The 25,294-nt window shown below is 44.4% G+C and overlaps 1 protein-coding gene across 2 annotated transcripts; it reads right to left on the minus strand.

Moving 5' to 3' along the window:
- Positions 1-262: 262 nt before the first annotated feature.
- paqr3 (progestin and adipoQ receptor family member 3) lies at positions 263-24,819 on the minus strand. 2 transcript variants are annotated; one of them, XM_033023943.1, is made up of 7 exons: positions 24,689-24,819; positions 23,214-23,402; positions 22,212-22,374; positions 21,493-21,648; positions 8,595-8,792; positions 7,061-7,151; positions 263-1,955 (listed from the first exon to the last, which is right to left on the minus strand). In XM_033023943.1, the coding sequence occupies exons 2-7, from the start codon at positions 23,396-23,398 to the stop codon at positions 1,816-1,818; spliced, it is 933 nt and encodes a 310-aa protein (XP_032879834.1). In that variant the 5' UTR covers positions 23,399-23,402; positions 24,689-24,819; the 3' UTR covers positions 263-1,815. The 2 variants fall into 2 exon arrangements, with proteins under 2 accessions (XP_032879834.1, XP_032879843.1); XM_033023952.1 differs by having other exon boundaries at positions 1,641-1,955; positions 24,582-24,806.
- Positions 24,820-25,294: the final 475 nt, after the last annotated feature.

Here is a 25,294-nt window from a genome sequence, read left to right on the forward strand (position 1 = left end):
CTTTGCACAATAACTGATTTCACAGAAATTAATTCAACATGAGCCTTTGTCTATTTTTGATTGTTCTGGGAGGGGAGGGAAGAAGGGGTATTCTTCATTGAGATCTCCATGCAATGCCATGGCGATCCTAGGTTGAATAAAGCAAGCACAACGAATTGCAGCGCCCCAACTGTTGCCATGAACTCGTTTTCTGTCATGGTGGGTTGACAGACATTTTGCAATTAACATGGATTTTGAAACAACTGATGCAAATCAATAATAATTCATTTCTGAAGAAGATTTATTGACAAGTTCAGCACTAAAGTCACAGGAAAAGCAAAGTTTAAACATTAAGTTAAACCCAACTCTTTTCTCCCCTCACCACTTTATCATACCTCCCCCCCCCCCCCCCACCCTTCACAAAAAACAAAACTTTACATTTTACAGCCTGAATACAATACAGAACAAATCTGAAAACCACAAGACCCACTTGTCCTTTTAAGGGCAAGTAGTAAAAATGTATATGAAAACCAGAAAGATGATTATTCCGAGAAAACATCTTTGTAAGAGTGGTTGGTTAGATATTTTCTGTGCAAAAATAAATAAAAAAACATTGCACTTTACCCTCCATAGGTGAATTTAATGTGCTTGGGCAGATGTGTTTTGTAGAATTTATGTACAAATCGTCAATGGTGCTTAGTAGTAATGCTTTTTTTTCACTGCATGGTTATCTAAATTTGCACTTTAGTATTTTGTCCATCACATTTACCAATTAAATTACAAAAGGATTATCCATTTCTAATCTGCTTGAGTATTCTACCTGGCCCAGTTTACCTGGACAAATTAGTTGCCTGCGTGACCTCTTCACTTGTACAACATTAGAAGGAAAAGTAACCACCTTTCTCCCTTACCTGCTGGGAATTTCAGTGCACAAAGTATTGGGCATACTTTTTACCCAAACTCCCAATTAGATTGTTACTTAAAGTTACTTAGCTATACAATTACTTTAATGATTTTAGTCCGAGTCATTTTAAGCCAGTGACATCCACTGAATAGTAGTTTTTGAAAATGCTGTTATAAATTCAAGATTAAATACATGTTATGTGTATCCTTTCACCACCGGCCTGTTAATTTCAAATGTGTCAATTCTCTTTCCATTTCTATTCTTTATATGCACAAAGTTGTATGTTTCATACATTTAGCTGCCTTATTTTCCTCCACATTGGCTGTCTTATCCACAAACATTATTTGTTTGTAGATCAGAAACACTATACCTCTATTGTATTGCTGAAAAATAGCTTCAAATCTGCATGAATGCAAAAATGGTAGTGAAGCTCTTGATTGTGGCTACCTATTGACCAAAAGTACACAACATATGAGTTGACCCCCTAAGATACCTTGGGTTTTTCCAAGCAGGGATATCAAAAGAGTGTAAGACAAGTTAAAAAATCTAAATAACCTTAGATGCCGAAATGCGACTTGTTCCACTGATACTGCAGCTATGTTTTTGAATAAATGCAAGTCCTGATCACAACTAAGTCATGTGTATACATGTGTATACAAATTCCAGTTTTATTATCTACATTATTTGAAGGATTATTCTAACAGTGGTACCCGTGTAGAAAATTTAAACAAAGACATCTTCAAAGGCTTGTTCAAAATAATTAGTGCTTGAATGGACAGAGGTAAACCAAATTGCTGTTGTTTAAATAATGCATTTACACATACAGAAGATTAACGATGAAAAAAATATCCTCTTTCCCTGCTCAATATATCACTACAGATTTTCATTAGGCACTTCCAAGGAATCCTTACACAGCAGCTGCTACTGCTTGTTTATGTATTGATTAATTCAGAACAGGGTTGGTTGTGTCTATACTGTGTAATATATACTCCAGTTTGGTGCCACCAATAGAACATCAGGACAACAAGGACATGCCAGCACTGATGACTGGAACCAAGGTAGTTCACCTGTCCTGTAAAAAGGTACAAAAGTGTTAGCAACTGGAGTTTTCCTGCAATGAAATATAACTTTGTAATAAATTGGGTTATCATTTTTAAATTTATGAATGTAGGATAAATTACAATGAAAAATCAATATCTACATTATTATGTTGTAAGATCTTAATCTTTTAGTTTATTGTCTCGTGTACCGAGGTACAGTGAAAAGCTTTTGTTGCGTGTTCACCAGTCAGCAGAAAGCCAATACATGATTACATAATCTCCTAATAGGAAACCTTAATTCCAATTGCTTGGTAAACTATTGAATATGGTATACTCCTCTACAAAAAAGTTGGAAGATCCGATATCAAATACCAAGTAGTCTTCATGTGCTCTTAGGATCTTAATTTCTGTTCATTTTTGATTGCCAATATTATTATTGTATTCACTCACCAGCCATACCATTTTCTTTGAATGCACTTTCCAAAACAAGTTGATTTGCTATGGAAGTAATGGCCCCTTCTAAATCAATTGTCTTGGCTAGCTTTAGAACTAATTGTGATAGTCCAAACGCACAAGTTTATTGGATAGTTAACATTTCAGGTTGAAGATCATCTGTCAGAATGCAGGAACTCAAAGCTGAAATGATGACTGTTTCTCTTTCCATGGACACGGTCAGAGTCAGCATGGATTTACGAAGGGGAAATCATGCTTGACTAACCTTTTTGAATTTTTTGAAGATGTAACTAGAAAATGGACAAGGGAGAGCCAGTGGATGTGGTGTACCTGTACTTTCAGAAAGCATTCGATAAGGTCCCAATAGATTAGTGGGCAACATTAGGACACACGGTATTGGTGGTAGAGTGCTGACATGGATAGATAAATTGGCTGGCAGACAGGAGACAAAGAGTAGGGATTAATGGGTCCCTTTCAGAATGGAAGGCAGTGACTAGTGGGGCACCGCAAGGCTCGGTGCTGGGACCGCAGCTATTTACAATATATATTAATGATTTAGATGAAGGGATTACAAGTAACATTAGCAAATTTGCAGATGACACAAAGCTGGGTGGCAGTGTGAACTGTGAGGAGGATGCTATGAGAATGCAGGGTGACTTGGACAGGTTGGTTGAGTGAGCAGATGCAGCTTAATGTGGAAAAATGTGAGGTTATGATAGCAAAAACAGGAAGGCAGATTATTGTCTAAATGGTGCCAAGTTGGGAAAAGGGAAAGTACAACGGGATCTGACCTTGTTCATCAGTCAATTAAAGTAAGCATACAGGTACAGCAGGCAGTGAAGAAAGCAAATGGCATGTTGGACTTCATAACAAGAGGAGTTGAGTATAGGAGCAAAGAGGTCCTTCTGCAGGTGTACAGGGCCCTGGTGAGACCACATCTGGAATGTTGTGTGTAGTTTTGGTCTCTGAGTTTAAGGAAGGACATTCTTGCTATTGAGGGAGAGCATCGCAGTAGGTTCACAAGGTTAATTCCTGGGATGGCGGGACTGTCATATGCTGAGGGAATGGAGCGGCTAGGCTTGTATACTTTGGAATTTAGGAGGATGAGAGGATATCTTATTGAAACATATAAGATTATTAAGGGTTTGGACACGCTAGAGGCAGGAAACATGTTCCCGATGTTGGGGGAGTCCAGAACCAGAGACCACAGTTTAAGAATATGAGGTAAGCCATTTAGAACGGAGATGAAGGAACACTTTTTCACACAGAGCATTGTGAGTCTGGAATTCTCTGCCTCAGAGGGTGGTGGAGGCTGGTTCTCTGGATACTTTCAAGAGAGCTAGATAGGGCTCTTAAAGATAGCGGAGTCAGGGGATATGGGGAGAAGGCAGGAACGGGGTACTGATTGTGGATGATCAGCCATGATCACATTGAATGGCGGTGCTGGCTCGAAGGGCCGAATGGCCAACTGCTGCACCTATTGTCTATACCAGCCAAATGTTTCCAGAATTTTTGGTTTATATTCTGATTTATTTGGAATCTACAGATTTTGTTAGTAAATTGGGAAAATATTCTCCAATATCCATAGTGCAGTTGGCAGAATAACCCAGAACACACCAGGCAGGTGCTATGGCATCATCGTTAACTGAAACATTTAGAAACATGGAAAATAGGTGCAGGAGTAGGCCATTCGGCCCTTTGAGCCAGCACAGCCATTCAATATGAGCATGGCTGATCATCCAAAATCAGTACCCTGTGCTGGCTTGTTCCCCCATATGCCTTTATTCCCTTAGCCCTAAGAGCAAAATCTAACTCTTGAAAGCATCCAATGAATTGGCCTCCACTGCTTCTGTGGCAGAGAATTCCACAGTTTCACAACTCTGGGTGAAAAAGTTTTTCGTCATCTCATCCTAACTGGCCTACCCCTTATTCCTAAACTGTGACCCCTGGTTCTGGTCTTTGGGAACTTCGGGAACATTTTTCCTGCATCCGCCCTGTCCAATTCTCTAAGAATTTTATATATTTCTAAAAGATCTCTCATCCTTCTAAATTCCAGTCAATATAAGCCCAGTCGACCCATTCATACGTCAGTCCCTCCATCCCGGAATTAACCCGGTGAACCTATGCTGCACTCACTCAATAACAATAATGTCCTTCCTCAAATTAGGAGACCAAAATTGCACACAATACTCCAGGTGCAGTCTCACCAGGGCACTGTACAACTGCAGGAGGACCTCCTTGCTCCTAAACTGGAATCCTCTCCCAATGAACATGCCATTAGTTTTCTTCACTGTGCTGTACCTGCATGCTTCCTTGTTGGTCTTCCAATGTCAAAGTACAGTTTTGATTCCAATTTACCTAACCCACATCTATTCAGTGATAGTTGCCCTTTTCAATTAAGTTCTCCAGAGTTGTCCTCGTCCTTTTCCATACTTATTCCAAACCTTACATTTGCAGTTACTTAGATATTAGCACAAGGCTGCAGTCTATGGAATAAGATGGGCTACAACAGCATGACTGACTAACAGAAACAACATGGTAGTGAAAGTTATTTTTCAAGCTAGGGCAGCACAGTGGCACAGAAGTAGAGTTGCTGCCTTTCAGCACCAGAGACCCAGGTACAAAGCTGAGTACAGGTGCTGAGACACTCCAAAAATATACAGGTTTGTAGGTTAATTGGCTTTGCTAAGTTGTAAAATTGTCCTTAGTATGTAGGATAGTGCTCATGTACAGGGTGATCGCTGGTTGGTACAGACTTGGTGATTTCCACAATCTAACAGGGTGATTGGAAACTGAATGTGTCAAGAGCAAAGGGACACAATGTAATCGGCAAAAAAAACAAATATGACATGACGAAAAACATTTTATGCCACAATTGGTTCAGAATACAAATAACAGAAGACATTTGATTCCTTAAGCCTTCTCTCCCACTCATCAAGATAATGGTAAATCTATTGTGTGGCCATTTGCCTGCAGTATCCCTAGATGCACTTAAATTTATGAAGATGCTCAGGGCATTAACTATCACAACAGCCACTTCTAAAAATTCCTGATGCAGCTCATCAGCTTTTAGTCTCTCAAACCTTTCTAGTATTATTTTGTGGATGTACTTATTTGCTCATTCTCACCACATCTCGGGTTCCCTTGAATTTCTGACAGGTATTCTGTGAAAATAGGAAATGCGATTATTCCATTCCTCTGCAATTTCCGTTATTTCCCCATTATGCATTTGCCCATATTACAGGGTCTTGGTGAGACCACACCTGGAGTTTTGCGTACAGTTTTGGTCTCCTAATCTGAGGAAGGTCATTCTTGCCATAGAGGGAGTACAGAGAAGGTTCACCAGACTGATTCCCGGGATGTCAGGACTTTCATATGAAGAAAGACTGGGTAGACTCGGCTTGTACTCGCTAGAATTTAGAAGATTGAGGGGGAATCTTATAGAAACTTGTAAAATTCTTAAGGTGTTGGACAGGCTAGATCCAGGAAGATTGTTCCCGATGTTGGGGAAGTCCAGAACAAGGGGTCACAGTTTAAGGATAAAGGGAAAATCTTTTAAGACTGAGATGAGAAAAACATTTTTTACAGAGTGGTGAACCTCTGGAATTCTCTGCCACATAATGTAGTTGAGGCCAGTTCATTGACTATATTTAAGAGGGAGTTAGATGTGGCCCTTGTGGCTAAAGGGATCATGGGGTATGGAGAGAAGGCAGGTACAGGATACTGAGTTGGATGATCAGCCATGATCATATTGAATGGCCGAATGGCCTACTCCTGCATCTATTTTCTATGTTTCTATCCCTCAGAATAATCTCCAGTAATTTGCCTACAGCATGTTAGGATCACTGGTTTATAGTTCCCAGACTTTTCCTTGGAGCCCTTCTTAGGATCACAACATTAGGTATCCTCCAATCTTCTGGCAACTCACGTGCCTAATTATGAATCATATATCCAAGCTATTTGTTTTGTGCACTTAGTAGTAGTGATATTTAAATGCAGTATTCAAAACAGCAGAAAGCAATAGGTTTTCGGGGCTAAGGGGGAAAGACAGCAAAGGAATGGGACTAACTGGATTGCTCATACGTAGCCATTACTGATGAGATAAGATGTTATGTGGCCTCCTGTACTATAACTATTGCAATTGTAAATGCTATGCAATAATCACCACCAATAATTCACAAGCATATGTGAGCATGCTTTCCACAGGATTTGGCCTATATGAGAGCAACTTGGATGTAATCCCCAAAAGTCCCGACCTATGGAGCTTTGTACAACTAGTTTCAGATTATTCCACAAATTAAAAGGTTGATGCAACCCAGCGTACTATACCACTCCACACATCCCCACCACCTCTTCCCTTCTTTAATCCCCTAGCCCTCAAAAGAAAACACCTTCCACCATCAGCTCTCGGCCATATTTAGGTTGTATTGTAAATCACTTGCAAGATGCTTTGCAGTAATACCACAAGGCTTCTCCAATAGCACCTTCCACATTAGTAACATCCTTTAATCCCATTCCATACTGCATTTTCACTGCAATAGAGTAAAAATCCTGCAACTTCATATCTAAAAGCACCATGCGTGTAATAGTTACTGTGTGGGGAAAACTAAGAACAACAATAAATGCTATTCTTGGAGTAACCCTCCATCCAATAAATTATGTACTTCGATCTGTTCATGCTCACCTGGGAAGTATCGTTCTGGAATTTTTGTGATGTACAAAAAAAAAGCCACTGCTCCCATGAAATACATTACAAGTATGCGTGGAACAAGTGCCTGCGAAGACAATAATTGAGTTATAATAAAACAAATGAAAACTTGAATTTGTGAACATTCATTCTTATCTGCCCATACTTCTGCCTTTAAACAGCAATTTAGGTCCATTTATGTGAACACATTTGATTAAAATTCTCCATATTAAGGGCAGGTAGTGTAGAGAAAGCAGGGTCTCTGCAGAAGGTGTTCAAGAAGGAACTGCAGGGTTTGGCCCACTCATCCATCCGGGCGATGGTGGTTGCAAGATTTGTATGGCACGGATTGCGGAAGCAGGTCTGTCATTGAGCCCGGACGTGCATTCCCAAACATCGAAGGTTCAGCGGCACGTCCAGGCGCCAATTCAAGACTTTTCGGTGCCTCGCCGACGTTTCGACCATGTCCATGTGGATATCATGGGGCCGCTGCCTCTGTTCTGGGGCATTTCGCACTCGCTTATGGTGGTGGACCGTTTAACCCGGAGGCTAGAGACCATCCCGCTTGTCGACACTTCAGCCCTGTCCTGCGCGAGTGTCCTGATGGCCTATTGGGTTGCCCGTTTCGGGGTACCGCTGGACATCTCGTCCGATCGGGGTACCCAATTCACGTCGAAGCTGTGGTCCGCAATGGCTCGACTGTTAGGGGCTCAGCTCCACCACTCGACGGCCTATCACCCCCAGTCAAATGGGTTGGGGGGGGGGGGGGTAGCTCGCTTGAAGCTGGCCCATTTGGACCTGAGCGAGCCAGTCCAGGTGGCCCAGCCTCGCCGTCTCGGGCGTCCGCCGTCTCGGGTCCCACCTAGTTCATCCTTACCAGAAAATAAACCTTTGCATGGGGACGTACGTACGTTCGGCTGCCCACTCGTTTTTGTGCCTCCGGTTCTGGGGGGATAATATGGCGGCACCAGGTGGTTGTTTGCAAAATAACCACTGAGCCGGCTACATTAAATATTGTTTAAGAGCCATGTTAAAATACCAGCTCTACACAATGTACATCCACAGTGAGGGATTTAGAGATATGGCTGAAATATGCCAGGATTAAACTCTTACAGATCTCTTTCCAATAGCGAAAGGCTTGGGTTCCATGTGACCTGCATGGAAGTATGGACCAACTAGAGTAGAATTTTGACTGAACAGGTTCTTCTATGCTGTGTGAAATCATGCAAATACACTACCAATTTAAATCATTTAATTCTGGTATTAACCAGTAAAGTTAAATATTTTGGGCCAAAGCTAACATTGAAGATAAACCACCTGTGGCGTAAGATGTACAATTAATATATTTTATTCCAAATGTTATTAAACTCAAAATAATGTGCTTTGGGCATTTAAAACTAAAATGTCATATTTGATTGCTTGCTGAACTAGATGTTTTTATGGAAATGCAGAATGGGGTTTTATAGTCTCAAACATATAAGCTGACAAACACTAAAATCTGTACTAATATTTGTTAACTTATTGCACTTACCTGAACTATGGGTGCACTCATCCCTCCAGTCTGCCAAATCCAGTGAATTGTTGGGATAAACCCATATGCAGAAACGCAGCAAAAAATGATTGCACGCAAGCTGTACCACCGTTGAGTGAGGTAATATGGATGTATTTGTGCAAAGAATACCGCCAATATCATAGCCAGCACCATTATTAAGTACACCTGTCGCCAAAACTAAGCACAAAAACAAAATAGAATTCATGTTTAAAATATGAACAGGTTCATAGTTAGAAGAATTACTACACTTAAAGAGATTAGTAATTCAATTAATTGTGAAATTCTGATAGTTGAACAAATAGCATATTTCTGGAAGTATTGATTCGATCTTGGTTAGATACCCAGATAGGGATTTGGTCCAAAAGCAGTTTTAAGATTTGGTTCAATTGTCTTTAAAAAATATAATTTCCCCTTAGCAAAGTTGCCTCTTCCACCTGTAGATAAAGCATATTTGTAAGAGGCAACATTCTCCTGTGAATATGCAAGTAAAAGGTCTGTCCCACTTGGGCGACTGCGGAGCGTCAGTGACTGACGCCCGTAAAACCGTCAAGTTGCACGACATACACGCTGACGTATGCTGTCATGCGTCATTTAAATGCAGTATTTAAGTTAGAGTTGAGGCTGTAAAATATTCTTCCTTCAATGCATGGATTTTAAACATTCATATATTAAAATTAATACAATAAAATCAATTGTGCAAATGAAAAGATGACTGAGTCGTTCAGTGTTATTTATGGATGTATTGGTCCGCTTCCAGATCCGATCAGCGTCTCTATAACTTTTCACAGTGTAGACTGAACTCCCCTCTCCTCTCTTCCCCCCTCACGACCCGACCATGACGCGACAACCTCTTTTTAGGCTGTCGCCTAAATGTCGCCCAAGTGGGACAGGCCCTTAACACTGGAAAGAGCTGTACATCCAAAATTCAAAAGGGAGGGAGGAACTCAGGAAGATTACTATCACCAGGACTGCAGGGCCATGCAAACTGTTGGAGTTATGGGCGAGCAGCATTTTGGTCTTGATGGACTTAACCTTAGGATCTTAAAAAATGTGCTTGTCAAGGTAAACGATACATCGTTTTAATTTTCAAAAAAGCCAAGATTAGGACAGGTTTCATTAGGTTGGGAAAGAGCACAATTTTTTAATTTAAAAAAAGAGACAAAAAGGAAATGACAAGCCAATTTGTTTATTATCTGTTACAGTGAAAACATTCAAAACTTAAAAATGTTATAGATGGGCACTTAGAAAACTTAAAAATAATCAAATAAATGAAAGTTTATCATGTTTATCAAAAGGAAATCATGTTTCATCAATTTATTGAAGTTCTTAGAAAAAGAATATCTGGTTTCAATGCATTCAGAAGGAATTTGAGATTTGTAATAGAAAAAAATCACATGTGGTTAAAGTGAACATTGTCAGATTTTAATAGAAGCCATTTTTATATATTTTGGTTTCACCATGTAGAAATTACAGCAGTGTTTATGCATAGTCCCCCCATTTCAGGGCACCATAATGTTGGGACAAATGGCTTCATAGGTGTTTGCAATTGCTCAGGTGTGTTTTAATTGCCTCCTTAATGCAGATATAAGAGAGCTCTCAGCACCAAGTCTTTCCTCCAGTCTTTCCATCAAATTTGGAAAATTTTATTGCTGTTTATCAACATGAAGCCCAAAGTTGAGCCAATGAAAGTTAAAGAAGTCATTATGGGACTTCTTCTTCTTTCGTGTGGCATGCACAGCCTAAAGTTGTAGGACAACTTGTTCTATTTGATCTTCCGTTTGTGCACGTCGAGTTGATTGCATTAGTCGAAACAGGGCGGACCACGTGAAGGTTGCAATCTTCCACCCCAGATCACGGCTGAACTGATTGCAACTGTAACTCTACATTCCTGTCTATCCACAGTAATCTTTCAATCAGGCTGAGGTTTAGGTTTATTATGGATATGTGTACTGGGTACAATGAAAGGCTTTGTTTTGCATACCATCCAAACAGATCAGATATTCTCCACATAAGTACAATCTGGTCAAACTCAAGTACAATATATAGACCAAAGGAGAAGTTACAGAGTTCAGATTATAATTCTCATTATTGCAGCACATCAGTGCCATAGACAAAGTCCACTGTCCCCAATGGGGTAGAGGTGAATCGGACAGTACCCTAGCTTATGGAAGGTCTGTTCAGAAGCCTGATAACAGAGGGGTGGACCTGTTCCTGTGTCTGGTGGTGCATGCTTTCAAGATTCCTTGCCTCTCCCTCACTCTTCAATTCTCCTGCCCCTAACGCTTGTTTTTAAGTATCAACTTCAAAAATTCTACAACTCTTTGGGAAAGACTGTTCCAAATTCAGGCAGCCCTCTGAGAGAGAAAAATAAATCAACCCCGTCTCTTTCATAATTGAATCATCATTTATTTTTATACAGTGACTCTAGTTCTAGATTCTCTCGCAAGAGGAAATGTCCCCTCCGCATCCAACCTTTCAAGTCCCCTCAGGGCTCTTTATTCCCTATTCAATCTGCAGATGACCATAGGACATGTTCACCAAACGCTTTTGCGTGGTCTGCCAAGGCTTGCTGGATCTCCCAGTTTGTAACTATTTTAATTCCCCTTCCCATTCTGACCTGAGCCTCCTCCATTGCCAGAGTGAGGCCACATGCAAACTGGAGGAAAATACCCTCATATTCCGTTCAGGTAGCTTTTAACCTAACGGTATCAACATTGAATTCTTCAATTTTAGATAAATTACCTACAAATAACCCCTTTCCCTCTCCACCCCACCTCACCCCCCTTTCCCTGTATCCCACCTGGACATGAAGGTTGCAATCTTCCACCCCATTATGGGACTGAGAACCAGGAATAAAACTGTTAGAGACATCAGCCAAACCTTAGGCTTACCAAAATCAACAGTTTGGAACATCATTAAGAAGAAAGAGGGTAGTGGTGAGTTTACTAATCGCAAAGGGACTGGCAGGCCAAGGAAGACCTCCACAGCTGACGACAGAAGAATTATCTCTATAATAAAGAAAAATCCCCAAACACCTGTCCGGCAGATCAGAAACACTCTTCAGGAGTCAGGTGTGGATTTGTCAATGACGGCAGAAGACTTCATGAACAGAAATACAGAGGCTACACTGCAAGATGCAAACCACTGGTTAGCTGCAAAAATAGGATGGCCAGGTTTACAGTTTACCAAGACGTACTTAAAAGAGCAACCGCAGTTCTGGAAAAAAAGGTCTTGTGGACAGATGAGATGAAGATTAACTTATATCCGAGTGATTTATTTAAGAAAGAACTGCAGATGCTGGAAAAATCAAAGGTAAACAAAAATACTGTTGAAATTCAGTGGGTGGGGCTGCATATATGGAGCGAAGGAATAGGTTTTCCTTCGCTCCATAGATGCTGCCTCACCCGCTGAGTTTCTCCAGCATTTTGTCTATATTAGAGTGATGGTAAGAACAAAGTATGGAGGAGAGAAGGAACTGCCCAAGATCCACAGCATACCACCTCATCTGTGAAACACGGTGGTGGGGGTGTTATGGCCTGGGCATGTGTGGCTGCTGAAGGTACTGGCTCACTTATCTTCATTTTCTGATACAAATGCTGATGGTAGTAGTGTAATAAATTCTGAAGTGTATAGACACATACTATCTGCTCAAGTTCAAACAAATGTCTCAATACTCATTGGCCGGCAGTTCATTCTACAACGAGACAATGATCCCAAACATACTGCTAAAGCAACAAAGGAGTTTTTCAAAGCTAAATAATTGTCAATTCTTGAGTGACCAAGTCAATCATCTGATATGAACCCAATTGATCATGCCTTTTATATGCTGAAGAGAAAACTGAAGGGGACTAGCCCCCAAAACAAGCATAAGCTAAAGATGGCTGCAATACAGGCCTGGCAGAGCATCACCAATCACCAGAGAAGACACCCAGCAACTGATGATGTCCATGAATTGCAGACTTCAAGCAGTCATTGCATGCAAAGGATATGCGACAAAATAATAAACATGACTACGTTCATTTACATGACATTATGGTGCCCTGAAATGGAGGGACTATGTATAAACACTGCTGTAATTTCTACATGGTGAAACCAAAAGGTATAAAAATGGCCTTTAATAAAATCTGACAATGTGCACTTTAACCACATGTGATTTTTTTCCTATAACAAATCTCAAATTGTGCAGTACAGAGGCAAATAAATAAATGACGGGTCTTTGTCCGAAACATTATGGAAGTGTACATCAAAAGTTTTCTCCACACAGTAACTATTACACGCAGGGTGCTTTTAGATATGAAGTTGCAGGATTTTGACTATTTGTAACATATTAGTATGCATTTCAGATTAGATGGCTAACTGAAAACAGTAGCATAAATAGGTTGTTTTCTAGATGGCAATGCCACAGGGAACAGACATATACAGTTCATATAAATAATTCAGAATGTAAAACGATAGTAGGAAAGCAAGTTGTACAGGCTACATCTATCTATCGTATCATATCTATCTACATACTTTTAAAACTGTGTGTATGTGTCATTTTGCTTTTGAAACGTATCTCCTCGAAAACCAGACGCAAAAACGCAGAGATTTTTACATATTTTAGTAGAGATTTTCCTTGTGATTTTAGAAATCCACTCCTCTGTACATTTGTTACATTATTTTCCTGACTTTTTAATTAAAATTGTTGACCAATCTGAACTTTTTTTTAAATCTGACCGCTGCCCAGCTGTTGACGTTACAATAACAGTGACATTTTTACATCTTCTGGTAGAAATTTGCCTTATGATTTCAAAAATCTAATCTATATTACTAAATCTCTGTTCTTGACTGCTTTTGGCCTTCTGTGCTGCGATTTCCGAGAGAACGCCGCCACCTACGGCCGTCATTTTTGGCCACCTTGCTCAGAGCCCCCCTCCGCCGCATGTGTGCCGAGGATTTTTCCCGTCGATGAAAAATGACAGAGATATTAATGTTTTTACACAATTCCCCATTCTCTCTGCTGCCCCTGCTGGAGGGACTATGAAACCAGGAAGTGGTGTGCGTCAATCAGTCTCTGCAAGTGGTGTGCCTCAATCACTCTGCAACATGGAGGGCTCTCTGAGCTCTGATTAAAACTGAACAAATTTCTTCACACCTGTGAGTAAGTACCCTTAATGTGGTTTGAAAATAAAATATGGTTAGTTTGAAATAAAAAAGCACTGCCTGCAAATGGTTGTTTGGTGGGTTTGGGTTCCTCTCTCTCCCCACCTCTCTCTCTCCCTATCCCTCTCTATTTCTCTCTCTCTCCCCCCGTCTCTTTCCCTTTCTCTCTCTCTCCCCTTCCCCCCCTCTCCTCTCCTCTTCCCCCCCCTCCCCTCTCCCCCCCTCCCCTCCCCCCTCTCTCTCTCCCCTCTTTTTCTCCCCTCCTCCCCTCCCCCACCGTCCCTCCCCTCCACACACCCCTACCCCCTTCCCTTCCCCCTCCCCGCTCCCCACCTCCCCTCACCCCCCTCTCAGCACACCCTCTCTCTCCCCCTCTCCCCTCCCCCTCTCCTCCCCACTCTCTCCCCTCCATCCCCTAAACCCCTCCCCTCCACACCCCCTACCCTCCTCCCTCCCCCTCCCTGCTCCCCACCCTCTCAGCACCCCCTCTCTCTCCCCCTAACTTTCACCATCTCTCTCTCGTCCCCTCCTCCCCCACCTTTCCACCCTCACCCACCCTTCCTCTTCTCCTCCTCTCCACCCCTCTCCCTCTTGCCCCTCTCACTGTGTTTCTGTCTCTGCCCCTTCTCTATCTGCCCTCACTCTCTACACCCCCCCCCTCTCTAGATGTGACTGCAAGTTGGGGGCTATGCGTCAGTAGATAGGGTGGTTATGGGGTAAAAGGAGGAAATTAATAATATTAATATAATATCAAGGGGGGTAATTAGCGCGAGTGCGGGGGGGGGGGGGGGGATAGTTAGTGTGTGTGACGCTGCATGCCGCCTCCCCTCCCCCACAACCGCACTTTGGGGGAACAGACCCAACGGGTCTGCACTTGGTCTAGTCCTCTATAAATGTGATCAATTATTTCACGAGATATTTACTAAAATTTATAACCAAACTGACATTTAAAAAATATATAATGGTTGCCCAGCTGCTGACCTCACAATGCCCTTGCTCGTGGCCCAGCTCGCTCGTGGCCCCGCCGCTCTGGATTAATGTCAATGCGCATGCGCAGTTTTCCACGAGGCACGTTATCACTCACCCCCCCCCCCCCCCCCGTCAAAATGCACAGAAAGAACGAGCGTTCTGCAGATCCAGAGGTCACAGCAGGTTACAGCCGGTCACCGGAGGCCACCGGCTTGTGTTTGAATCCTCTCCGTCTCCCCCGCCCGATGGTACAACATGCCAGCGGCCGTTATCGTCGCGCGGGGCACGCGATGAGAAGGTGGCCCTCGCGGCCATTACTCTGGGAAACCTGCCCCCTGCGCAGCGAGTGAAGTCACGCCCCTCCCTCCCGCTACAAACCAAACACGCTGCCAGTCGCGCCGCTTGCAAGTCCTTTGAAAAAAACCTTGCAAGCGGGCAAGCGAGCTTTGAAAAAAACCTTGCGAACCCCCCTCCCCTCTCTCTCTCCTCTCCCCTCTCTCTCCCCCACCTCTCTTTCTCTCTCCAACTCTCTCCCCAACTCCCTCTCTCCCCGCCTCTCTATCTCTCCCCATCTCTCTCTCTCTACCCCACCTCTCTCTCCCCCCCACCTCTCTCTCTCTCCCCCCTCTCCCTCCCCCCCCTCTCTCCCTCCCCCTCTCTCTCCTCTCTGCCTCCCTCTCCCCCTATCTTTCTCCTCCGCTCTCTCTCTCCCCCCTCTCTCCTCTCTCCACCCTCCCCCCCACCCCCTTCCCTCCACCCCGTCCCCCACCCCCCCTCCCTTCCACCCCCTCTACGCCCTCCCCTCACCCCCCATTTCTCCGTCTCCTCACCTCTCCCTCTCTCCCCCACCCTCCCCCCCCTACCCCCTTCCCTCCACCCCTCCCCCACCCTCCAGCTCCCTTCCCCCCACCTCTGCCCTCTCCCCTCACCAACTCTCTCTCCCCCCTCTCTCCGCACGTTGGGGGAACAGACCCAATGGGTCTGCACTTAGTCTAGTATCTATTAAAACTGTGTGTGTGTGTGTGTGTGTGTGTGTGTGTGTGTCATTTTTGCCTGTGAAACGTATCTGCTCGAAAACCAAACGCCGAAACGGGTAAATTTTTACATATTTCAGTAGAGATGTTCCTTGTGATTTTAGAAATCCACTCCTCAGTACATTTGGTACATTATTTTCCCGAATTTTTTATTAAAATTGTTGACCAATCTGACCTTTTTTTTTAAACTAGCTGCAGACGTTACAATAACAGTGACATTTTTACATCTTCTGGTAGAGGCTTTCCTTGATTTCAAAAATCCAATCAATAAATTTGGCCAATTATTTCCCGAGATATTTACTAAAGGGAGAGGGTGGAAGAGAGAGAGGGAGAGAGAGAGAGAGAGAGAGGAATGGGGCGGGGCGGCAGGTTGCCGGGGCCCCAGCGACATTTAAAAAAAATATTAAGGTTGCCCAGCTGCTGACCTCACAATGCCCTCACAGCTGCTGACCTCACAATGCACAGTTTTCCAGGAGGCACGTTAGCCCACCCTCCCCCCGTTCTTCAAAAGGCGCAGAAAGATCGAGAAAGTTCTGCAGCAAAGATCCTACAGCTCTGCTCCGCTATAGGATCTTTGTTCTGCAGATCGCGAGGTCAGAGGCAAAGATCCAATAACAAACTCCGCTATAGGATCTTTGGTCAGAGGCACCCACGCGCTGAAGATGTTTTCTCGCTGCCCATGCAGCCTATGAAGCCACGCCCCTCCCATCCCCCGCCCGCCCGCTCACTCAGCTGCCGGTTTCCATAGAGTCAAGCCGGTGCTGTCTCTCTGCTGTTCGCAGCCCACTCACTTGCCCCCCTCCCCCCCCCCTCCTCTTGTCACCTCCTCCCCTCTCCTCCCTCCCTTTCTTCCCTCTCCTCTCTACCTGACCTCCTCCCCGTGTAAGTGGCCCGATCCTCTGTAACGCTGGCGGAAGCTATTGGCAGTCCTCAGCAAAGGATCTTTGGTCCCCGGGCTCGATCGGGCCCCCGTGACCTGCCACCCCGCCCCACTCCTCTCTCCCTCTCTTCCCCCCCCTCTCCCTCTCTCTCCCCCTCCCTCTCTCGCCCCCATCCCTCTCCCCATCCCCCTGCCCTCTCTCCCCTAAACCCTTCTCCCCTCCACCCCTACCCCCTCTCACCCTCTCTCCCCTCCCATCTCTCTCTCCCTCCTCCCCCACCCACCCATTCCTCCTCCCCTCCAACCCCCTCTCCCTCTGTCTCTTGCCCTTCTGTCTCTCCCCATTCTCTCTCTGCCCTCACTATCTACCCCCCCCCCCTCTCTAGACGCGCCTGCGAGTTGGGGGCTATGCGTCAGTGGATAGGGCGGTTAGGGGTAAAAGGAGCAAAATTATATTAATATAAAAACAAGGGGGGTAGTTAGCGTGTGTGGGGTGGTTAGTGTGTGTGACGCCGCATGCCCCCCCCCCCCCCCCCGCCTACTACCGGGGGGGGGGGGGTAATCTCTACACCTCTCCCCTTCCGTCTCCCCCCCCTCTCTAGCCGCGCCTGCATGAGTGGATAGGGCGGGGGATGGGGTAAAAGAAGCAAACGAATAATTTATATTACTAAAAGTCTGATCTTGACCACTTTCTGTTCTGTATATTGATTTTAGAGAAAACGCTGCCACTTACGGCTATGATTTTTGGCCATCTTACTCAGAGTCCCTCTCCGCTGCGCAGGCCAAGCTGATTTTTACCATTGATGAAAAATAAAAGAGTTATTACTGTTTAAAAAATGTTGAGATTCTCTCTCCTAAAGACCACACCCCTTCCGGAGGGACTATAAAACCCGGAAGTGTTGAGTGCCTCGGTCAGTCTCTGCAAGATGGGGGAGCGAGAGGGTCACGTCTCTCAGTCTGAGCTGCGAATAACACTGAACACATGTTCACTAAACTGTGAGTGGTTTTACTGACCTGTCAGTGCCCTTAATTTGGTTTGAAAATATAGTTTGGAAATGCTAAGGCTGTGTTGCCTTTAGTTTGGAAATGCTAAGGCTGTGTTGCCTTTGGTTTGGAAATGCTAAAGCTGTGTTGCCTTTGGTTTGGAAATGCTAAGGCTGTGTTGCCTTTGGTTTGGAAATGCTAAAGCTGTGTTGCCTTTGGTTTGGAAATGCTAAAGCTGTGTTGCCTTTGGTTTGGAAATGCTAAAGCTGTGTTGCCTTTGGTTTGGAAATGCTAAAGCTGTGTTGCCTTTGGTTTGGAAATGCTAAGGCTGTGTTGCCTTTGGTTTGGAAATGCTAAGGCTGTGTTGCCTTTGGTTTGGAAATGCTAAAGCTGTGTTGCCTTTGGTTTGGAAATGCTAAAGCTGTGTTGCCTTTGGTTTGGAAATGCTAAAGCTGTGTTGCCTTTGGTTTGGAAATGCTAAGGCTGTGTTGCCTTTGGTTTGGAAATGCTAAAGCTGTGTTGCCTTTGGTTTGGAAATGCTAAAGCTGTGTTGCCTTTGGTTTGGAAATGCTAAAGCTGTGTTGCCCTTGGTTTGGAAATGCTAAAGCTGTGTTGTCTAATTAAAGTTGCCGTGCCTAATTAAAGTTGCCGTGCCTAATTAAAGTTGCCTTGCCCAATTAAAGTTGCCTAGCCTAACTAAAGTTGCCTTGCCTAATTAAAATTACCTTGCCTAATTAAAGTTGCCTTGCCTAATTAAAGTTGCCTTGCCGTCTATATAATTAAAAGTCTAATCTTGACCACTTCCTGTTTGCACTGTATATTGATTTTAGGAAAAACGCTACCACATACGGTTGTGCTTTTTGGCCATCTTACTCATAGTCCCCCTCCGCTCATCAGGTGCCGAGGATTATTCCCATAGATGAAAAATAAAAGAGTTATTAGTGTTTTAAAAATGTTGAGATTCTATCTCCTGTCAATCATGTCATGAAGGCCATGCCCTTTCTGGTGGGAGGGGGAGGGACTATTAAACCCAGAAGTGTGGGCGTGGCTCAGTCTCTGCAAGATGGAGGAGGGAGAGGTCACGACTCGCTGTCTTTAGTGGCCTTGCACCCTGCTTGAAATGGTATGAAACTGCACTTGAATTTGGTGGCCTTGCACCCTGCTTGAAGTGGTATGAAACGGCACTTGAATTTGGTGGCCTTGCACCCTGCTTGAAATGGAATTTCAAGGAATAGCCGTGAGTCAACTGCCAGCCCACCAGCCGTGAGTGAGTGAGCTGCCAGCACAACAGGCTTGAGTGACTGAGCCGCCAGCCCAAGAATCCATTCGGCCCACAATGTCCATACTAGCCCTCTGGAAACCAGTCCCTTCGGCCCACAACACCCATACTAGCGCTCCAGAAAGCCCACCTCCCCCTCCACTGGCCACCAATATTGGAATTGGTGGAGAGGTGGAATATTGCGTTGGGGGACCAGCCCTACAATGTGATGCTGGGACCCAACGGGTCCCAGTTAGTCTAGTATCAATATAATATCAAGGGGGGTGGAGTGGGGTTAGTGTGTGTGACGCCGAAGGCTGCCCCCGCAACCGCGCATTGAGGGGACAGGACCCAACGGGTCCCCCTTGGTCTAGTATCTCTTTATAGCCTCCTTAACTGCAAGGACAAAGGTCAGGCAGGATGTAACATATGCAAAAATATTAAATTTTTCATTTTAACAAAATATTATCCAAATTATGAGGTGGTAGAACTCAGAGATGCAAAGGCATCTGGGTCACCTTTTTTCAGGAAGGATGTAAATTGTGGGAAAGTCAGTTGTGACTTCTGAGGAAATTATGGAGAGAATGAGCTTGTATTTTCTTTAGTTTAGTTTAGTTTAGAGATACAGCATGGAAACAGGCCCTTTGGTCCACTGAGTCCGCACCGACCAGCGATCCCCGCACACTTACACTATCCTACACAGACTAGGGACAATTTACACTTATACCAAGCCGATGAACCTACAAACCCGTGGGTTTTTGGAGTGTGGGAGGAAACCGAAGATCTCTGAGAAAACCCATGCGGTCACGGAGAGAACGTATAAACTCCTTACAGACAGCACCCGTAGTGGGGATGAAACCCGGGTCTCTGGCGCTGCAAGGGCTGCAAGGCAGCAACTCTATCGTTGCGCCACCGTGCCGCACATTTGTATCTGCTGGAGTTTAGCAGAATGTGTGATAAAACAAATGTTCACCTTACATCTCTTAAATACGCAATCTCCTGGTTCTAGATTCTCTCAAGAGGAAAAATCCTTTCCTTCTTCATCCTGTCAAGAACCTGAGGGGGTCTTCTAAAGACGGATACGGGAATGACGTTTCGTCTTATGAGAATGTAAAAGTAGCGGGTTACAAACTTAAGACAGATAAGATGAACATTTTCCCTTTGAGAGGATCATGAATCTTTGGAGATCACTTCCTCAAGGGATGAGATAAGTTGAACTTTTAGAGTTATACAGCATGAAAACAGGCCCATTGGCCCAACTCATCCATGCCAACCAAGCTATCTATCTGAACGTCCCATTTCCTTGCCTTTAGCCCATATCCCACTAAACCTTTTCACCCCATGTACCTGTCCGAATATCTTTTAAACATTGTAATTGTATCCTCCCCAACAGCTTTCTCTGGTAACTTGTTCCAAATACCCACCACTCTCTGAAAAAAATTGCCCTTATAAAATAGTCACTTTTAAATCTTTTGCCTCTCACCTTAAATCTATGCCCTCTAGCCCCCTTCCCAGGGAAAAGAATACTAACCACTTAGTTTATCTACAGTCCTCATTATTTTATATACCTCTACAAGGATGTCCTTCACTCTCCTGTGCTCCAGGGAAAAATGTCCCAGCGTCTCCTGGTAACTGAAGTTGGTAACATCCTTATGAATTCTATCCATGCACTTCCCAATTTAATAACTTTATTTGTGTAGATCGGCGACCTGAACTATACACAATACTTCAAGTATATTGATCTCACCAATGACTTGATGGTTGCAACATAGCATCCCGTCTCCTGTACTCAAATTCCTGAACACCTAAGACAAGCAAGCCAACCAAATGTCTTCTTCAACATCCTGAATTGAATTGAATACTTTATTGTCACATGTGACAAGTCACAGTGAAATTCTTTGCTTGCATACCCATGGTATGCAAATAGTCGCCCATAAAGGGCGCTTACAAAAGTATCCCCTCACCAGTATGCCCAGACTACCTGTATTGCCATTTTCAGGGATCTACATACCAGTAATCCCAAGTCTCTCTATCATTCAACAATCTCCAGGTTTCTACCATTAAAAATGCAAGTCATGTTCTGGTTCAATTTACCACGATTTAATCCCTTGCACATTTCAGAGTTAAATTCCGTCTGCCATTCTCTGGTCCTCTTCCCCATTTCATCAAGATACTACTGTGATCTTAGATAGCCCCCTTCACTGTCCATTGTACCATTAATTTTTGATTGTCATCTGCAAACCTACCTACCATGTTAACAACATTATCATTTATATTAACAATTTGGATAACAATTTATAGGTCTCCAATCTGAATAATAGCCCTCCACTACTATCCTTTGACTGTTTACTTTGCCAATTTAGGATCTATGTGGCTAGTTCATGTGATCTATCTTTCCAGACCAGCCTTGTCAAAAGCCTTATTAAAGACCACATAGACAACATCTACCACCCCACCCTCATCAATTATTTTTGCCACCTCTTCAAAACAACTCAAATCAACATTTCTGAGAGATTATTTCCCACGCACAAACCCATGGTGACCATCCCTAATCAGTCCTTAGATGTTTCAGATGACTTGAATCAATAAAGTAGAGAAGACACTATTTACCTCATTGCAATAAAAGGCATAGAAGACTGCAGGTACATAGCAGCCCAAAATCCCAATGGCTATCCCAGCATAGTCAAGGGCCATCCAGCGACGATTCGCTTTCTCAGAGCGATGGCAGCAGAACAGGTGATATCCCACTGAACAGAGCAAACAAACCTATAATTAGGAAAATAGCAGATTACCATGAGTAAAAGGATGGTCATGGAATTTATTCTCATACTTAGAATGCTGGAACAGTGCTTTACTTACACTTCACATCAGTTTCACAAGTACACCAACGCCTCTACCACCTTAGAAGGCTGAGGAACAACTCGCACCATTGAAAGCATTTTATCAGTATGTATCACAGCTTAGTTTGGGAACAGCACCATCCAAGACAGCAAGCAATTGCAACAAATTGTAGTCCATTCAATTGAAACATTTTGGAGGTAGAAGGGGGAAACATGGGAGTGGATGGGGTGGTTTAGGCATCAAGAAAAGATTTGGGGGGGCGGGGGAACTTGCATATTGGAATTATTTGTTACCCATCACCAGCATCGGTAACTGACTATTCTGATCCTAATGTTCTAATATAAAATAGTGGTATTATATTTGTTTGGCAGAGATGTCAGACAAATCACAATTTCAAGAGTTCTAGCCACTGGTATATCTACAACACACAAATAAAAATGATCACTGTCCATATTTTCTGAAAGTAAAAATACATCCACACCACTTACCTGGAAGCAGAAGAGACAAATGGAATATATAACATAATCATCCCTGGAGGCATTTGCTTCAGGAAGTACGATGATCATATCATAAATTCCAAGACTGAAGAACAGGAAAAATCCTAGAAGGTGACTCCAGATATTCACCGTCTCATTGGAAAGGATGAAAAGACTGTAGGGAACAATGCTAATTATTACATGACAAAGGCACAAGTATACCTATTTAATTTTCAGAACCTACAAATTTTCTGATAAACTGTACAAAATCTCTGTGTTTGAACCATAGAACATGTAAACAAATATTTAAAAACAAATACCATTTCAGGTGTTTTGCACTTATTAAATTAGTTTAAAAAAAGTTTTAAACATACAAAATCTGTTTAGCAAAGTATGGCTTATAAAATAAACATTTTATGGATCTCACTTAACTTCCATCAGATAATTTTAGCCCACTTTGAACATTCCCTACATAACAGTAAAACTCCATTAATATAACACACACACACACACATAGCCGTAACCCTGCATCAGAGTGAGTTAACCTGTACAGAAGTATTTATTTTGAATAACAATCAACAGTCTGGAAATTCAGCACTACCAAATTTCAGAGTATGCTGGTTAACAATGTTTTACAGGACAAAAACAATGATCTTATATTTGACAAGCTACTCTTCAGTTTCTCCCACCCCCAATTCTAAACCTTTCCTGGGCGCTGATTCATGTGGTCCCTTCTCGCTTACTAGGTCCTTGGTTCCTGAACTCTGTTCAAAACTCACCTACATCTGTTTGCCACACTCCCTTGAAATTTCCAGGGCCTTGTTTTCCAACATTCCCCTTAAACATGCCAAGTTAAACTGGAAAATATGCGTATTGATAGAATATCTTCCAATTGTCCAGAAAAACGGCTTATTCAGCAAATGTACTAGTTTAACAGAGTTTAACTCAACTTGAAAAACAAATCCAAACAAACTAATATAAGGAGGGATGTAGCTTAATAAATCTATAACCCACCTTTTTAAACACAATTTTGAAGGTAGATAAGCTCTGTATCCATCTGTAATATAAGGGTTATCCTTAAGAAAAGATGGAATTTGTTCATAAGTATACAGGCGGATACCTCGTGGTACAAGCACAGGCCAATAGTCGTAATTTCCTAATTCAATGAAGTGAGCACTTTTGAGTAACTTCTGAGGCATGGTGCTGCAAATTAAAGAATAAAACACAAGGCAACATTTTATAGTTAAAATTGACATTACAAACCAAAGATAAAATTGACTTGTCATTCGAACACGCAATGCCACCAATACAATTTTTATTGTAATACAAAAGCAATTTACAACTAACAATCAAAATGACCTTCACCACTGGGCATTGAAACCAGTGGGCACCGGCACCACTGCCACTGTTGCCCTGAGCACTGTGGCAAGCAGGCACCATCACCATCTGGCACTGTCACCCTGGGCACTGTTGCCAGTGGGTACCACCACCACTGGCAACTGGCCACCGTTACCCTGGACACTTTTACCAGAGGCAATATCGCCACTGACTACCATTACCACCATCGCCAGTGGGTATCATCACCAACAGTGTCATCACAGGCACCATCGCCAGTGGATACCCTCATATGTGAGCATAGGGCTGTGGGCACCTGGACTAGTGGGTGTTTTGACCAATGGGCACTGTGGCCAATTGGCAATGTGCCAAGTGGGCCCTATGGACTAGTTGGCACTACAGCCAGCGGGTGCTGTAACCAGTGGGCACTAGGTCCATTGGTCGCTATGGCAAATAAGCACTGACATGTAGGCACCGTGACCAGAGGGCAGTCTACTTCTTTCCCCACCCTGCACCCGGATAACACCTCCGATGGCGAAAACCTACAGCCAGGGAGCGCCATCACCAACAAACACTGTTGTCACTGGTATCATCGCCAGTGGGGATCCTCACATGTGGGCAATAGGGCTGTGGGCACCTTGGCCAGTGATAATTGTGGCCAGTGGCATTCGACCAGCAGGCGATATGGCCAATGGACACTTTGGCCAGCCCACACTATAACCAGCACATGATGGCCAGTGGACACGATGGCCAGTCCACACTATGACCAGCTCACACTATGGCCAGTCCACACTATGGCCAGCTCACACTATGACCAGCCCACATTATGGCCAATCCACACTATGACCAGCCAACATTATGGCCAGTGGACTTTCTGACCAGCCCACACTACACAGCCAGTCCACACAATGACCAGTCCACACAACGGCCAGTCCACACAATGACCAGCCCATACTATTGCCAGTCCACACTATGGCCAGTCCACACAATGACCAGACCAGTTGGCATCGTGACCAGTCTCCCTCTTCCCCAGCATCGATAACTCACCGCCACGCTAATGGCGGCGCCAGCCGAAAGCCCGTCCCCTCCACCGGACTTCCCGCCGCACAACCCGCCCGTTAACCGACTAACCAGCCCCCGGGCCGCGGTATCACCTCGGGCCTCAGATCCTCGTCCGCCATCGTCACGGCCCCGGCCGCGCCGCCATCTTCAGCCGGGGAGAGACGGGAGTCGGCGGCGCCGCGACCCCAGGCCCCGCCGCATGGGGGCAGCCGCTGCCTTCCGGGGAGAGACTGGGGGAGCGGGGTCTTTGGTGGAGACGGGGCAGAGAGAGAGGACACGGGGACTGGAGGGAAGAGGAGAGGAGGTGGGACAGTGGGACAGTGGGACAGCACAAGACGGTGACGGTAGCGGTGAGTGCGGGAGAGGGCAGGGCAGGAGAGGGCAGGGCAGGAGAGGAGAGGGCAGGAGAGGGCAGGAGAGGGCAGGAGAGGGCAGGGCAGGGCAGGAGAGGGCAGGGCAGGAGAGGGCAGGGCAGGAGAGGAGAGGGCAGGAGAGGGCAGGAGAGGGCAGGAGAGGGCAGGAGAGGAGAGGGCAGGAGAGGGCAGGAGAGGGCAGGGCAGGGCAGGAGAGGGCAGGGCAGGAGAGGGCAGGGCAGGAGAGGAGAGGAGAGGGCAGGAGAGGGCAGGAGAGGGCAGGAGAGGGCAGGGCAGGGCAGGGCAGGAGAGGGCAGGGCAGGAGAGGAGAGGGCAGGGCAGGAG

This window comes from Amblyraja radiata, chromosome 1, assembly GCF_010909765.2.
Source record: "Amblyraja radiata isolate CabotCenter1 chromosome 1, sAmbRad1.1.pri, whole genome shotgun sequence".
Lineage (NCBI taxonomy): Eukaryota > Metazoa > Chordata > Chondrichthyes > Rajiformes > Rajidae > Amblyraja > Amblyraja radiata.

What these genes read in the sequence shown, in the direction of transcription:
- paqr3 (XM_033023943.1), bottom strand. Translation starts at nt 23,398, where the DNA reads ATGCCTCAGAAGTTACTCAAAAGTGCTCACTTCATTGAATTAGGAAAT. An exon ending in TCAAAATTGTGTTTAAAAAG is followed by an intron (nt 22,375 to 23,213) that starts GTGGGTTATAGA and finishes TGTTCCCTACAG; the next exon opens with TCTTTTCATCCTTTCCAATG. An exon ending in TCCAGAACGATACTTCCCAG is followed by an intron (nt 1,956 to 7,060) that starts GTGAGCATGAAC and finishes ACCTTTTTACAG; the next exon opens with GACAGGTGAACTACCTTGGT.